At 41.5% G+C, this 13,037-nt stretch overlaps 1 protein-coding gene across 1 annotated transcript in view; it reads right to left on the reverse strand.

Annotated features, from left to right (window-relative positions):
* The window catches only part of HHAT (hedgehog acyltransferase), a 258,988-nt gene that overhangs the window by 195,109 nt on the left and 50,842 nt on the right, over positions 1-13,037 (reverse strand). Inside the window, exon 7 of the mRNA XM_012781705.2 lies at positions 9,141-9,312. Coding sequence (XP_012637159.2) covers positions 9,141-9,312 — 172 coding nt within the window. The remainder of the gene's footprint in view (positions 1-9,140; positions 9,313-13,037) is intronic.

Raw genomic sequence — 13,037 nt, forward strand, 5'->3', positions numbered from 1 at the left:
AAAAATAAATGGGAAGAAAATTTTGACATCTCCAGGAGAGGATTAGAGAGACTGAAAGAAAAACAAATGTCACCCCGTTGCCATGGAGCTCCCAATGTCCTCTCATTTACAGTGAGTAGCAATTGAGCCCTGACAGACAACCAGCCACCACTGCTTCTCCTGTCTCCGCCAGAGAGGATTTAATACCGTCTGCAGAGTTTGTGAGTATCTTCATCATCTGATCAACCACATCCAATGAATCCCACAATAAACCACCTCGTTTACATTCCCTGTTCCTCTTAACTTCGTAGCGATCACTTTTGTGAATAATGATGCAAGGTAGGTACATGATTTCCTCTTTGCTGCCCTTATGCAAAATCTTGGATCCGTCACTCATCTGGATAGCTGGCTACTCACACAAACACCAGTCTAAGGTCATTTGCTAGGCAGACTCCCTGTGAAACTCTTTCATTGGAACCTCCATGTGCAGTGTCATTAGGCACCTGTGCAGTGAGCACTGAGGGAGAAAGACACCAGAGGTGACAGCATGGCTGCTTCTCCAGCACAGCCCTCACCATGCTTGGTGGTGTTCAGAGGGGACCTTTCTGGACAGGCTAGGATGTCATCCAGTGCTGAGATCCTTGGTGAAGATCAGTTGCATGTCTTCTAGCATGCGAGACAAAGAGGCATCTTTTCTGTCTAGGCCACTGCCTGACACTCAACTGCAACTTTAAGATCAGGGGAAAAGGCCATCACGAAAGAAGAGAAAGCCCTACATCGAGAGAATAAAAGTGACAGAACAGCCGGGTGTGGTGGCTCATGCCTATAATCCTAACACTCTGGCTGAGGCAGGCAGATTGTTTGAACTCAGGAATTTGATACCAACCTGAGCAAGAGCAAGACCCCATCTCTACTAAAAAAAAAAAGAAATTAGCTAGACAACTAAGTTTATGTGTGTATATATATAAATAAGTTAGCCAGGCACAGTAGCGCATGCCTGTAGTCCCAGCTACCTAGGAGGCTGAGGCGGTAGGATTGCTTAAGCCCAGGAGTTGGAGGTTGCTATGAGCTAGGCTGTTGCCACGGCACTCTAGCCCAGGCAAGAGAGTGAGATTCCGTCTCAAAATAAATAAAAGTAACAGAAAAAAATGAACTTTTTATGAATTCAGAAGGAAATCAGGGACAATAGCCAGGACCCAAAGCCCACATGGCCTTTGCAAACTTTATAATCTTCTCCTGCTTATTTTCTTTATCTTCCTCAACATCCCAAGAGGGATTAGCCGCGAGACCCTGAAGCTGGGGTGAGCCTGTGTATTAGAGAGAAAGAGGGTGTTTGCTGTGATATTCTCCACCCCACAGCAGCCTGGGGTACAGAAACCCTGAGAGTTGGGGACGGCAGGTCCGCCTGAAGGAAAAAGACTCAGTCGGGACCCCACCGAGCCATGCCACAGCAAGCCCATCTGAGACTCCTTGGCAGGGCAGAACACACCAGCCATCACCATTTAATGCAATTAAAGCAGCATATTTGCTTCTGCCTCTGTTTTTTCACCTTCGATTTATTCTACAACACTGGCTTATAGTCCCCCCAAATTAACAATGTGAACCATGACCAAAGTCAGCCACAACCTCCCATTCACCAGCATGAAAGAGTCTCCAACACCCTCTTCCTTAGTCTCTCATCAACTTCTGATAAATTGAGACTTCTTTCTTCTTGAAACCTTCACAGAACCATGCTTCCTCCTTTGTGTATCAATATTCCTTTTCATTCATTACTGGCTCCTCTTCTTCTGCCTCTTAAATCTTGGCATTCCCTCAAGTTCTATACCTGTCCCTCCTTTATCCTCATTCTACACATTTTTCTAGGAGATCCTTTCACTCCCATGGCCTCAACTGTCACGTATCTGCAATGGCTCCCAAATGTCTGTCTCCAATGCCACCCTCCCTTCTCCTGAGCTCCAGTTCCATCTTTCTGACTATAGTACGGTCATCCCTCTGCATCCATGTGGGACTGGTTCCGAGACACCCCCATCCCAATACCAAAATCCATGAATGCCCAAGTCCTTTATATAAAATGGTATCATATTTGCACATAACCTCAGACAACTTTCCATATAATTTTAAATCATCTCTAGATGCAAGGGGTGTGGAGGGGAGCGGCTATAAATACAGATGAAGCTTCACTTGCTCGCCTGCTGCGTTCCCCCCACCCTTCCTGAGTTTCACGGCAGACAATTTTTCCACGGACTAGGGGCAGGTGGCAGCAGAGCTCTGCAGTCCAGCGGGTTGGGGACAGCAGAGGTAAGGAGTAACCTCGTCCCCTTTTGTGTCCTCTGTCCACTGAATCTATATGGACATCTACCCTCACTCCTACATATTAATAACTATACATGAAGAAAACCAAACTCTTCATATATGGCTTCTCTAGAACAAGCTTCTTAAGAATAAGGACTATATTCTCATTCATCTCTATATCCCTAGGGCCAAGTCCAAAGCGTGACAATAAATGCCTACTGAATGGAGAAATGAATACGACAACACACAGCTCAAAGGTTAAGCATGCAAGTGCTAAGGGAATTCAGCATAAAGGCATTTTCAAAGTTTGGAAGGGGTTAATATGAGAAGGTTGCTGTTTTGAGTTAGGATTTGAATAAGAATGGAGCAAAAATATGGGTTGGCAAAGAAAAGGTTATCAGGAAGGTGACTGTATCATTTAAATCATGACAGTTTAGAGAATGAAAGGAACTGTTATGAATAATCATGCCAAGGCAACAGGTACAAAATAGGGCTGCAAAATGGAATACGTGGTAACCCTACAAAATCATGAGCCTCAAATTAATGGTTTTAAGAGTGACATGAAACAATTATAAAAAATTAAATCTTCTAGTTTCCTGGCTCCCTCTCATACTAATTTTTAAAACTTTCCAGATACTATACACCTGCTCTTTTGTATTCAGAAGCAGGCATTCCTTCCTGGTTGCCCACCAACAACTCTCCCCCTCAAACCTTGCTATGGAAAATTCAATTTGGTTCAAGTGTCCAATCTCTTCCCCATAGTGACCTGGGAGAAATTCCTGGTTGTAACTAATCATGGGATGACTGTGCTGTGGGCATAGGACCAGTTATGGCCACAAGGTACCAGGATAGGCTGCTGGGGTTGCATCTTGGGAGAGGTTCCACCCTCTTAAAAAGATGCACAGTGGAACTTCCATGTCCGGCAAACATAACAAATTGCCCAACCAGACAATCACTCCCAATGGAGAACACCTAAGAAATGTTGGATAAGATATTTAAAATCATCTTTTTAAATACATATATGAGCTGTTTGCAAAATAAAGGAAATCCTTGGAGGCCAGAAATACAAAACACAAGCAGTAAAATGGGTGAACATTCACCCATGGGTGAATGGGTGCTTGTCTTTGCCCTGGTGGCACCTGCCAGGCCACAGGTACCTAGAGCTTGGCTGTCCATAAGCCACCTGTGAGGACAGGTGGCAATGCTCACAGCCCATATACATAGGAGGTCAGAGTAAGATCCCACATAAATCCAGATTTCCAAAGGCCAAAATTCCCATTACCTGCATGTCCCCCCAAAAACTCATGTCAGAAATTGAAAGTGGTACTGTGCTGGTAACACCACCAGACACCTGGCAGAAATAAGCATAAATCTCCTCTGAATGAACATATTCCAAACACAGACACCAAAGAATTCCCAAGGACAAAACAGCAATTAACACAAGCTCACCAGTTAAATATCCAAAAACACGGGTGCAAATCGGCAGAAGTAAAATGGGGAATCAGGCTAACAAAGATTGCAGATGTACAATTACCAGCTAGAGAATGTAAGATAAATATGTTCTGCATGTTTGAAAACATAAGAAACAAATTTGAAAATATATGTGTGTACAGGAAAGAAAAGCTACAAGGAAAGACCTTGCAGATATGAAAAAAGAACTTAAAAAATAATTGATCAAAAAGATAAAAAGCAAACTCAAAATTAGAAGATTAACAAATTTAACCTAAATAGCAAATCAGTAATATGAACACACATGAAAAAGAATCACTTCAAATGGCTTTTGAACACAGCATATTCACTCAGTATATACCTATTATAAGAATAAAAAGAACAGACATAATTTCTTAAATGTCAGTTATTTTATTTTTAGCCATAATTATTGAATATTACAATTTTGAAACTATTTTTGTATAATGTCAGAACAAATAAGGTGTTCATGTAATTAGGAACTAAGATTTTCATTACTAAAGAAGGAATGCACGAATATAAAGTCAAAGATTCTATGGAAAAAAAATAGCTTAAATTTGAATTTAAAATATCAATATGAATTCATGTTTTATAAAACTCAGGTTTTATAAAATATATAAAAAATATATAAAAATATATTTCCTACATCTGTGCACTGAAAATCTTCAAGCCTCCAAACATGAACACCCCTGTAATCAATGAACACACCCAGACCTTGGCTCCTAAATATAATTCCCCCAACTAAAAGGAACCAAGGCTCATTTTGACAATTCAGTTGATTGCAATACAGGGCCAAGGAAAATATAAGGTGAGTGCTGGGACATCTTTTATTTCTAGAAAGCAAGGAAATGCTCCGAGGCAAACAAATGCATGTCAAATGAACATAGTAGCCAGCAGGACCAAATTTGGGACAAGTTTAGCATCAAAAAGAAAAATTACCGTATTTAATCATCAAACAAAATTATTGAACACCACCATTCAAGGGAAGTATTTCACTGAACTCCTTACTCTATAAAATAATATGGAAAGAGAAACTATTACACACTTGGCCTTTTTTTTTTTTTTTTTAAAGGAGAAACTGTATTTAACCCCAGTTTATGATGGAAAGGTCTTCTTTACAGAAAAATGCCAGCTATCCCATGCAGATATAATGACAGATTTAGAAAATCAGCATTACCAACTCCCAGTGAAAGAAACCAGGCATGGTTCATCCAAGGATGTTAGAACTATTCACTAACACTATTCCAGGTTATTGGGGAACAGAGGACTCATATAGCCCTCAATTAACACCCAACATGTTATTTGCCAATTGCAAAGGGAGAAAATGTACCTTTAACAAGTGAGAGATCCGACAGCCACCAGCATGCACAAGTGATTTCTCTTAGCCATGGGGATACTGGCAATCACCTGACATTATTCATTCCATGGATACAATACCAAGTATACAGTATCTTGTATGAAGTGATTTTGCAAAGAAATTAAGTTTTATTAAATCAAGGTCCTAGAGCAAGGGTCCTCAGACTTTTTAAACAGGGAGCCAGTTCACTGTCCCTCAGACCATTGGAAAGTGCGCACTGTGGGCCCGGGACGAATCGGCTGCTAAGCAGGACAGGCAGCGGTGGCAAAAACACCTGGAGGGCTGGATAAATGTGCTGCTAGGCGGCCCACATATGGTCTTCGGGCCATAGTTTGAGGACGCTTGTCCTAGAGGATCTAGATCTAGCTTTTGGTTTACAGAAACTAGAAGGGATAGAACAAATTTAAGAATAATGCAATGAAAAAAATAAAAAATCCAGTGTGTGGGACATTCTATAAGGTCTCTGGACTCTTCCCAAAAGTCAGTATCGTTTATAATAAATGGTTGAACTAGTCTAGATTGAAGTAAACTAATAGAAATAAAATCAAATGATACATTCAGCTGGCTCTGGGCTGAGAAAATAGCTTAAAAATATATTTTGGAGACAACTAGAAAATGTGAAGATTGACTAGATGATATTAGAGGATTCTTTTTAAGTGTGATGTCTGATTGTATAATAGGTAGAACATTATTTTTAAGTGAAAAGTTAACAACTGTTGGATTACATGGTAGATATATAGTATCTGTTATATAATTCTTTCAAACTTTCTAGATGATTAAAATTTTTCATAAGAATTGAGGAAAAATTTAAATACATAATATCACCTATGAGGTATTATAGCTAAAATAATTAACTTTAATCCATGAAGCTTTTCGATATAACTTTTAGTTTGTAAGAAACAGAGGGCATGAAGGAATAAGCTAAATGACATTTTGAGAAGCCAGATGACAGAACATTCAGTATGACAACTGGCCTGGTCCCTTCAAGTCAGTGGCATAAAAAGGGTTGGTGTTAAATTAAGACAGTCTTAAGGGACAAAACAACTAGACACAATCTGTCATCCTGGATTGGATACTCGCTTGGCCAAACTAGGTATAAAGGACATTTGGAGTCAATTGGTCAAATCTGATTATTGTCTAGGGCATCAAATGAGAATGAAAATTTGTGATGTGGAAGGTAACAGATGATTAACTAAAATCAATCTCAGGTTATAAACTTTTACGTATAGAAGTTTTTTATATATAATTTTTATATACATATAAAACAAACTCATTTGGGGAAATCATAAATGTGTGTATAAAAAACTATGGGAAAAAAAGATAAAGGATAAGTATAGAGATTTTATCAATAATGATCACTGGATAGATGGTTATACAATGCTTTTCTTTTAAAATTTTGGGTGATCTATATGTTGCCACTTTCTACAATGCAAATGTACATAATTTTAAAAAAAGACTTTTACTTTAAAAGCTTTAGAAAATACAGGAGAATATCTTTATAACCTTAGAGTAGGAGAGAATTGTTTTTAAAAGACCCAAACAAGAACAAGAAAAATTTATAAATGCAACTACTTTTAAACAAAGTCTGTTCATCAAAACATAAAAAAAACATTAAAACTACAAACCAAAAGAAAATCAGTTTTTGCAACATCTATAACAAAAAAAAAGATAACATAGAATAAATAATTCTTGTGAATCCATAGGTAAACATAAATCCCAGTAGAACAATGGGCAAAAGTTATCAACAGTTATTTCCATTGAAAAATAATACACCAAAGTCCTTTAAAGTCTATGAGAACTTGCTCACATTCATTAGAATCAGGGAAATGTGAATTAAAATCATGAGATATAACATACACCCACCAGATAACGGAAACTCTCTCATATACTGCCAAGAACAGTATAAAAATTGGTTTAACCAATTTAAAAAATAATAATCTGGCATTATCTTATAAATCTGATCATGTACGCTGCTCACAATACCTATTTCTAGGTATATCTATTAGAGCAGTGTTTTACAAACTCTAGATAGTGGTGCACCCAATTTAGTAGTTTCTAACTAGCATTTTAAAATAGAATAGAAAGTCAAATATCTCTGTATACTGCAAGTGGCTTAAGGTAAAGTATGGTTTTGTGAGAGTTCACACACACACATTCGATCCCATAATGCAAAATACATTTCTTACTATGGGTCATGTGCCAAGGAGTTTGACAACTACTGCCCTGCAGGGAAAACTCTTACACATAAGCTCCAAGAGACTTGCAGAAATGGCATTATGTGCAACAGCAAAACCCTGGAAAAACTCAGAAGTCCTCCATCTAGAATGGACAATTTGTTGTGTATGGATGCACTGCCTTGCTATGTCACAGCAAAAATGATACATATAATGGTCACATGTATCGACACAGATGCTTCTCAGAAACATTAAGCAAAAAAAAAAAAAATAGAAGAACATACTAAGTATGAACCTGTGTATATGAAGAGATCTTAAAATATGCAATGTTAAGGATTTAACTGTGATAAAGAGCACAACGAAAAAGAAGGGAAGAACAAACACAAAAATCAGGTTATCCTTTATAGAGGGTGAGAGAGGTGATGGGCTTGGAGGTACAAACAAAGGGCATCTAGCATTCTGGTTAGTTCTCAAGCCAAGTGGTACACACACAAATGGATCACTGGGGCCATCTCTGAGTCACTAAATCTACTACCCCAAGCACTGATCTTTGGTGTAATTGTTACAGGGTTAACTTTTCCTTATTGTTCAAGCCCCACTTAGAGTTGTATTTTCTACTACTCACAGTTAAAAACGTTCCAACTGGAACAGTCCCTTAATTTAGATGCTGTACAACTGGGATCTGACTTCATATAAACTCTCATTTAATCCTATTCTGTATTTAATCCTATTCCTATTCTAACAGTATCATTAAAACCTTACAATATTAGTGAACCCCAACTACAAAAATAGTTGTTTGTAAAGGAGAGACCACCAGTGAACAGTTCAGAATTTTTTCTTAAATCCTAGGAGACTCATTCCTTGGAAACATTCTGATGAAGCGTGATACCAAGGACAATCAAGATTTAAAAGAAAAAAAAATCTGTAAATCACCAAACAGATAAGGAGCCAGGCTTGTACTCTTGCCCTCAAGCAAAGAGCAGTTTAATCTGCCCAGGAGATCACAGTTCCCATCAAAGCTCCAGGCTGGGGTCAAACCACAGGCAGAATTCGGCCACCGGGGGAGTTCTCCAAAGGAGACAGAACAAGGGAGTGAGGAGATTTAGCCCAGAAAGGGGAATGATCTCAGCTGTCTGGCCAGAGGAATAGAGAACAACGGTTTCTCCCCAGGCAAATGCCATACTGGAGACCAGCCCCACCTCCCTGGCAGACAGAAAGAAAGGGGTAGGCAAGAAAAGGGGACCCACAGAGGGAAATACAGACACACACACCCCATTTATTCCATCTAGCAGACATGTTACAGGGTACATCCTTGAACTGCATCATTTCATTTAATCCTCAAAACAATTCTGCAAAGGTTAAGTCTCCTCGTGTTACAGATAAAGATGCTAAAGGCTCAGAGTTTTCATAAACTGCCAAAGGTTACCCATGAGTGGTAGGGGAAGCTGGGACTCAAACCGGTGGCTCATGTTCTTTCCTTTATAGCACAGACATGAAGAACGAGGAGGACGGGGGAACAACTTGACCCTGGGTCATTACCTCTCAGAACAGACTCAACGGCTGCCCCCGGCAGCCCCCGCCCTGTGCATTGCTGGCCACGTGGGGAAGACGCAGACCCCCCCCAAGCTCAGCAGGACTCCGTTACAGCAAGGGGTGCTACCCTCCCCATCGGTTCCAGGCCCACAGCACCGCCCCCATTCTCCATCAACCACGCCCACCACCTCCTCCCACATGCATAGTCTCAGCCACGCAGGAAGCTGGGTTAAAATAAAAAGCAGTTTGCTCCAGGCACCTATACCCCTGCCCAGCCCCGTCCAGCTTCCCTCTGACTCTTGCTGCTAAGTCCCACTGTTGGTGATTTCCGCAGTTACCTAAGGTCCAGCAAGAGACGGCCCCGAGCAGGGGGACACTGCCGTAGATGGCGTGCATGTACATGAGGTGCACCATCAGCTCGGCCAGCCACCACCAGAGCAGGAGGCGGCCCAGCCCCAAGATGAGGACGCGCAGGCTGGCCTTCGGGGAGCCGACCTCCTGCTGCTGCATCTGAAGTAGAAACGAAAGAAGTCATTAGACTATGCCTGGATTTCCAAAATAGTCCCCCAGACAATGTTTTTAATAAGCTTCCCGCAAATGTAACTGCCGTACAGACTAACAGAAGGTTAGGTTTGGTTTGCCTTGGGAACACTCCATGTTCTTGGGTGACATAGTCACATCTGAGCTTGAAAAGGGTCCCAAAGTAAGAATAGGGTGAGATTGACAAGCGAGCCCAGGGCCAAGAACCAGAGACAGGTTCTGTATCCCCAACCCCAGCAACACCCCAGGAAAAGCCCAGCTGGGAGGGAGCACTGGGTGTTTTCTCCTCCTTGGGACCCTGAGATCTTTGGGCTACAGGTGCCACCTGCCTGTCTTCATCCATCACTGACTCACATCTGGGGCTGGTAAAAGCAAAGCCCAGTCAAAAGGGACATAGGACTGGAAAGAGAAAGGGAGAACGAGCGATAGAGACACAGCAAGGATAAAATGAAGCATGGGTGTGTCATTCATTCTACCTTCAGTTGTTTTTGCAACATGGCAGAGCAGATGCAACAGTGAGCACACGTGAGACAAGTCTCCTGCTTAGCAGGTGGTATAGCGTAACGGTTCAGAACACAGACTTTAGAAAATGCAAACACCTGGTAGTGTCGCCATCAAAACAATATTGAGTTTTTCACTCTATAAACTCAGGATATTTTTCCATTTTTTCAGGTCTTCTTTAATTTCTTTCATCAGTGTTTACAGTGTTCAGGCTACAAACCTTGTACCTCTTTGGTTAAATTTATTCCGAAGTATTTTTTTTTATGTCATGGTAAATGAATTTTTTCTTAAAAAAAGACTTTAGAAACAAGATCGAATTCTAGCACAAACCACACAGCTGTGTGATCTTGAGCAAGTTACTTAACCTCTCAAGAGTCTGTGTTTCCTCACAATACAGTGGAAAAAAATAGTTGTGAGGATTAAATATGATAAAGTATGTGCAGTGCTAAGCACAGTGGCTGGCGTACAAAAGGCTCTGGGTAATTGGTAGTCAACATCTGATCGTTACGTGCCTCCTACTTGTGCCTTCTTCACAGTCTTCCCTCGTGGCACCCAGACCACCAGCTACAGGGCACCATTAGGAGACAGCTCAGAACCAAATGCCAAATGTGAGAGAAGAATTGTTTTCCAGAATGTTTTCATTATTGATAAGACATACACAGAAGCTACTGAGAGTGTGGACAACACAGATAAAAATTTCAAAAGGTCTACCATAGTAGCCTGGATCTGTGATCTTGCCTGTTGTTCAGAGTTGCATTATTTAAAACACAGATTCTAGAATTCATAAACATGCTGCAAAGTTTGAAGTGAATCCAATTTCCTCCAAGACTAGACAAACAGAAAAACAAAGAAGGGTAGTAAGTTTTCTGCAACTCACAATGACAAGATTCGATTAGACTGAAGGCTGCCTTGAAACGCAGAGGAGAAACTAGTGCTAAATGATAAAGATGCTAAATCCATCAGTTGGTCCATGACATGGACTTGACCTAGCGTTTGACAACTGGGGCTCAAGACACTAAATGAGAAGGGGCCATTGCTAGAGGAAGATGATGGCGAGGTGCTTTCTTGCTTCTCTCCCCTTTCCCTGTGAAGGTGCACTAAGTCCCTCTGCAGAGGGGAAGTGACAGCTACACACCAGGGGATTTATTTTTGTTCCACTTTTTAACATACATTCTATCACCCTCTCAAACTGTCCTTGCACCGCAAGAAGCCAGGCTTAGAAATTCTGACAGGCTCAGTGGCACTATGATAATCTTCAGGAATGACTTTTCCCCTTTGCTACCTACATACTTAACTATGCGCAGCAAAACTCACTGGCTTAATTTTTTAAGTGTAAATGGATAAGACTAACAGAAATTCCCTTGATCCTTTAGTTTCCCTTGGTTTACTTCGGGAAGGTATGTGTGCAGCCATACCAACCTGCTATAGGAAATAACAGCGACTGCTCTGAAGAATCCCTCGGGTCGGCTTAGACAGGGAGGCACCGCTTGGGAAGGGTTCCCCAAGAAGGAAGACGAGGCGTATTGGGGTATCTGCAGACTTGCACTCATCACACCTACCGCAATTCCAGCTGCACTGCAGTGACCCAATGCAGAACACTTTCGGGCCATAAACTGAGGATGCTTTTCAGTTGCAATCCTTACCTCATGCATGCATGCTCCGAGAGACCTACAAAGTCTACAGTGGTGGAGCTACAAGCCAGCAGATCACTAAATCCTCAATGCAGACGCACCTACCTTCCAGATCATTCGTATCTGCGTTAATCGAGGAGGAAGAAAATGGGAAAAACCCAAACAAGCAGGCTATCGGTTACAGGCACAAGTGCACTTTCTTATCATGTAGCCAGGAAAGCTACTTCTGTTCAGCGTGCCTACGATAATGAAAGGCTAGAAGGACATACGCCAAAATGGCAACAGTGGTAATCTTCAGATGGTGAGATTTTAGTTATTTTAGATAATTAAAGTGGTTGGGTTTCTTTTGGTTTTTTTGTTTTTTAAATCAGGGGGAAAGTAATGTAACCTTACACTATTGCAATGGCTTTGGCCCTCTCTGCTAGTGAAATGTACTCAAGGCCCCTTGATTTCTGCAGCCACTCCTGAACACTTCTGGGGTCAGGACTTCTGCCAAGAAACCCAGCATCCTCTGTGAGCAAGTGTTCTTCTCTTTCATGCTACACTGATCTTTATTTCTCCTTACCTTCTCCTTTCACTCTTAGATTTTCTTAGCTATGAACCGAGTTCTTCTTTGTTCCTCTCAACCCTGTTCCAGCTCTTTAAAGCAAATTCGCTTTGACCTAATGACCACTAGCAAACGAGAAAATGATTACAGACACACTGCCATGGTCTAGCCTGTTCTGTTTCTTCCCAAAATTCGTATGTTGACATCCTAATCCCCAAGATGATGGTACCAGGGCGCGGGGCCTTTGGGAAATGACCAGGTCATGGTGGCAGAACCCTCAGGACTGTGAGTAATGCCCTTATAAAGGACAGCCCAGAGAGTTAGCTGGTTCCTTCCACCATGTGAGGACACAGCGAGAAGGTGCCACCCCCTATGGGCCTTCACCAGACACTCTCTCTCTTCCAGCACGTTGGTCTTGGAATTCCCAAGCCTCCAGAACTGTGAGGGGGAAATTTCTGTTGCCTCATAAACCACCCAGTTTATGGTATTGTGTTACAGCAGCCCAAATGGACTAAGACAGAAAATTGGTACCAAGAGTGCTGTTGTCATGTGACAAATACCTAAAAACCTGAACTGGGTACCCCCCTGCACTGCCCACTCCAAGTCCATGGAAAAATTGTCTTCCATGAAATCGGTCCCTGGTGCCTAAAAGGTTGGGGACAGCTGATTTATTGGGCACAAATGAGGAACTTGTCATTGGAAATCGAAGGAAAGGCGGCTCTTGTTATAAAACGGCAAGAAACCTGGCTAAATTATGTTCGTATCCTTGTGTTGTGTGGAAGGCAGAACTTTTGAGTGAAGAAATTGGATGTTTAGCAGAAGCCCTTTTTCTAAGCAGAGCATTGAAGGTGCAAGCTTGGCTCTGCTCGGCTGTTTATGGTCCAATGGCAGAAGGCAGGAGTGCTTTAAAAACAAAGTTGTTCATCAAAAGGGAAGTGGGACATAAAGATTTAGAAAATTCTCAGCTTATCCACAGTGCCAAGAACCATGCAAGTCCATTCTGAGGCTCACTGGCT

Source organism: Microcebus murinus, chromosome 23 (genome assembly GCF_040939455.1).
Source record: "Microcebus murinus isolate Inina chromosome 23, M.murinus_Inina_mat1.0, whole genome shotgun sequence".
In the NCBI taxonomy this organism is placed as follows: Eukaryota; Metazoa; Chordata; class Mammalia; order Primates; family Cheirogaleidae; genus Microcebus; species Microcebus murinus.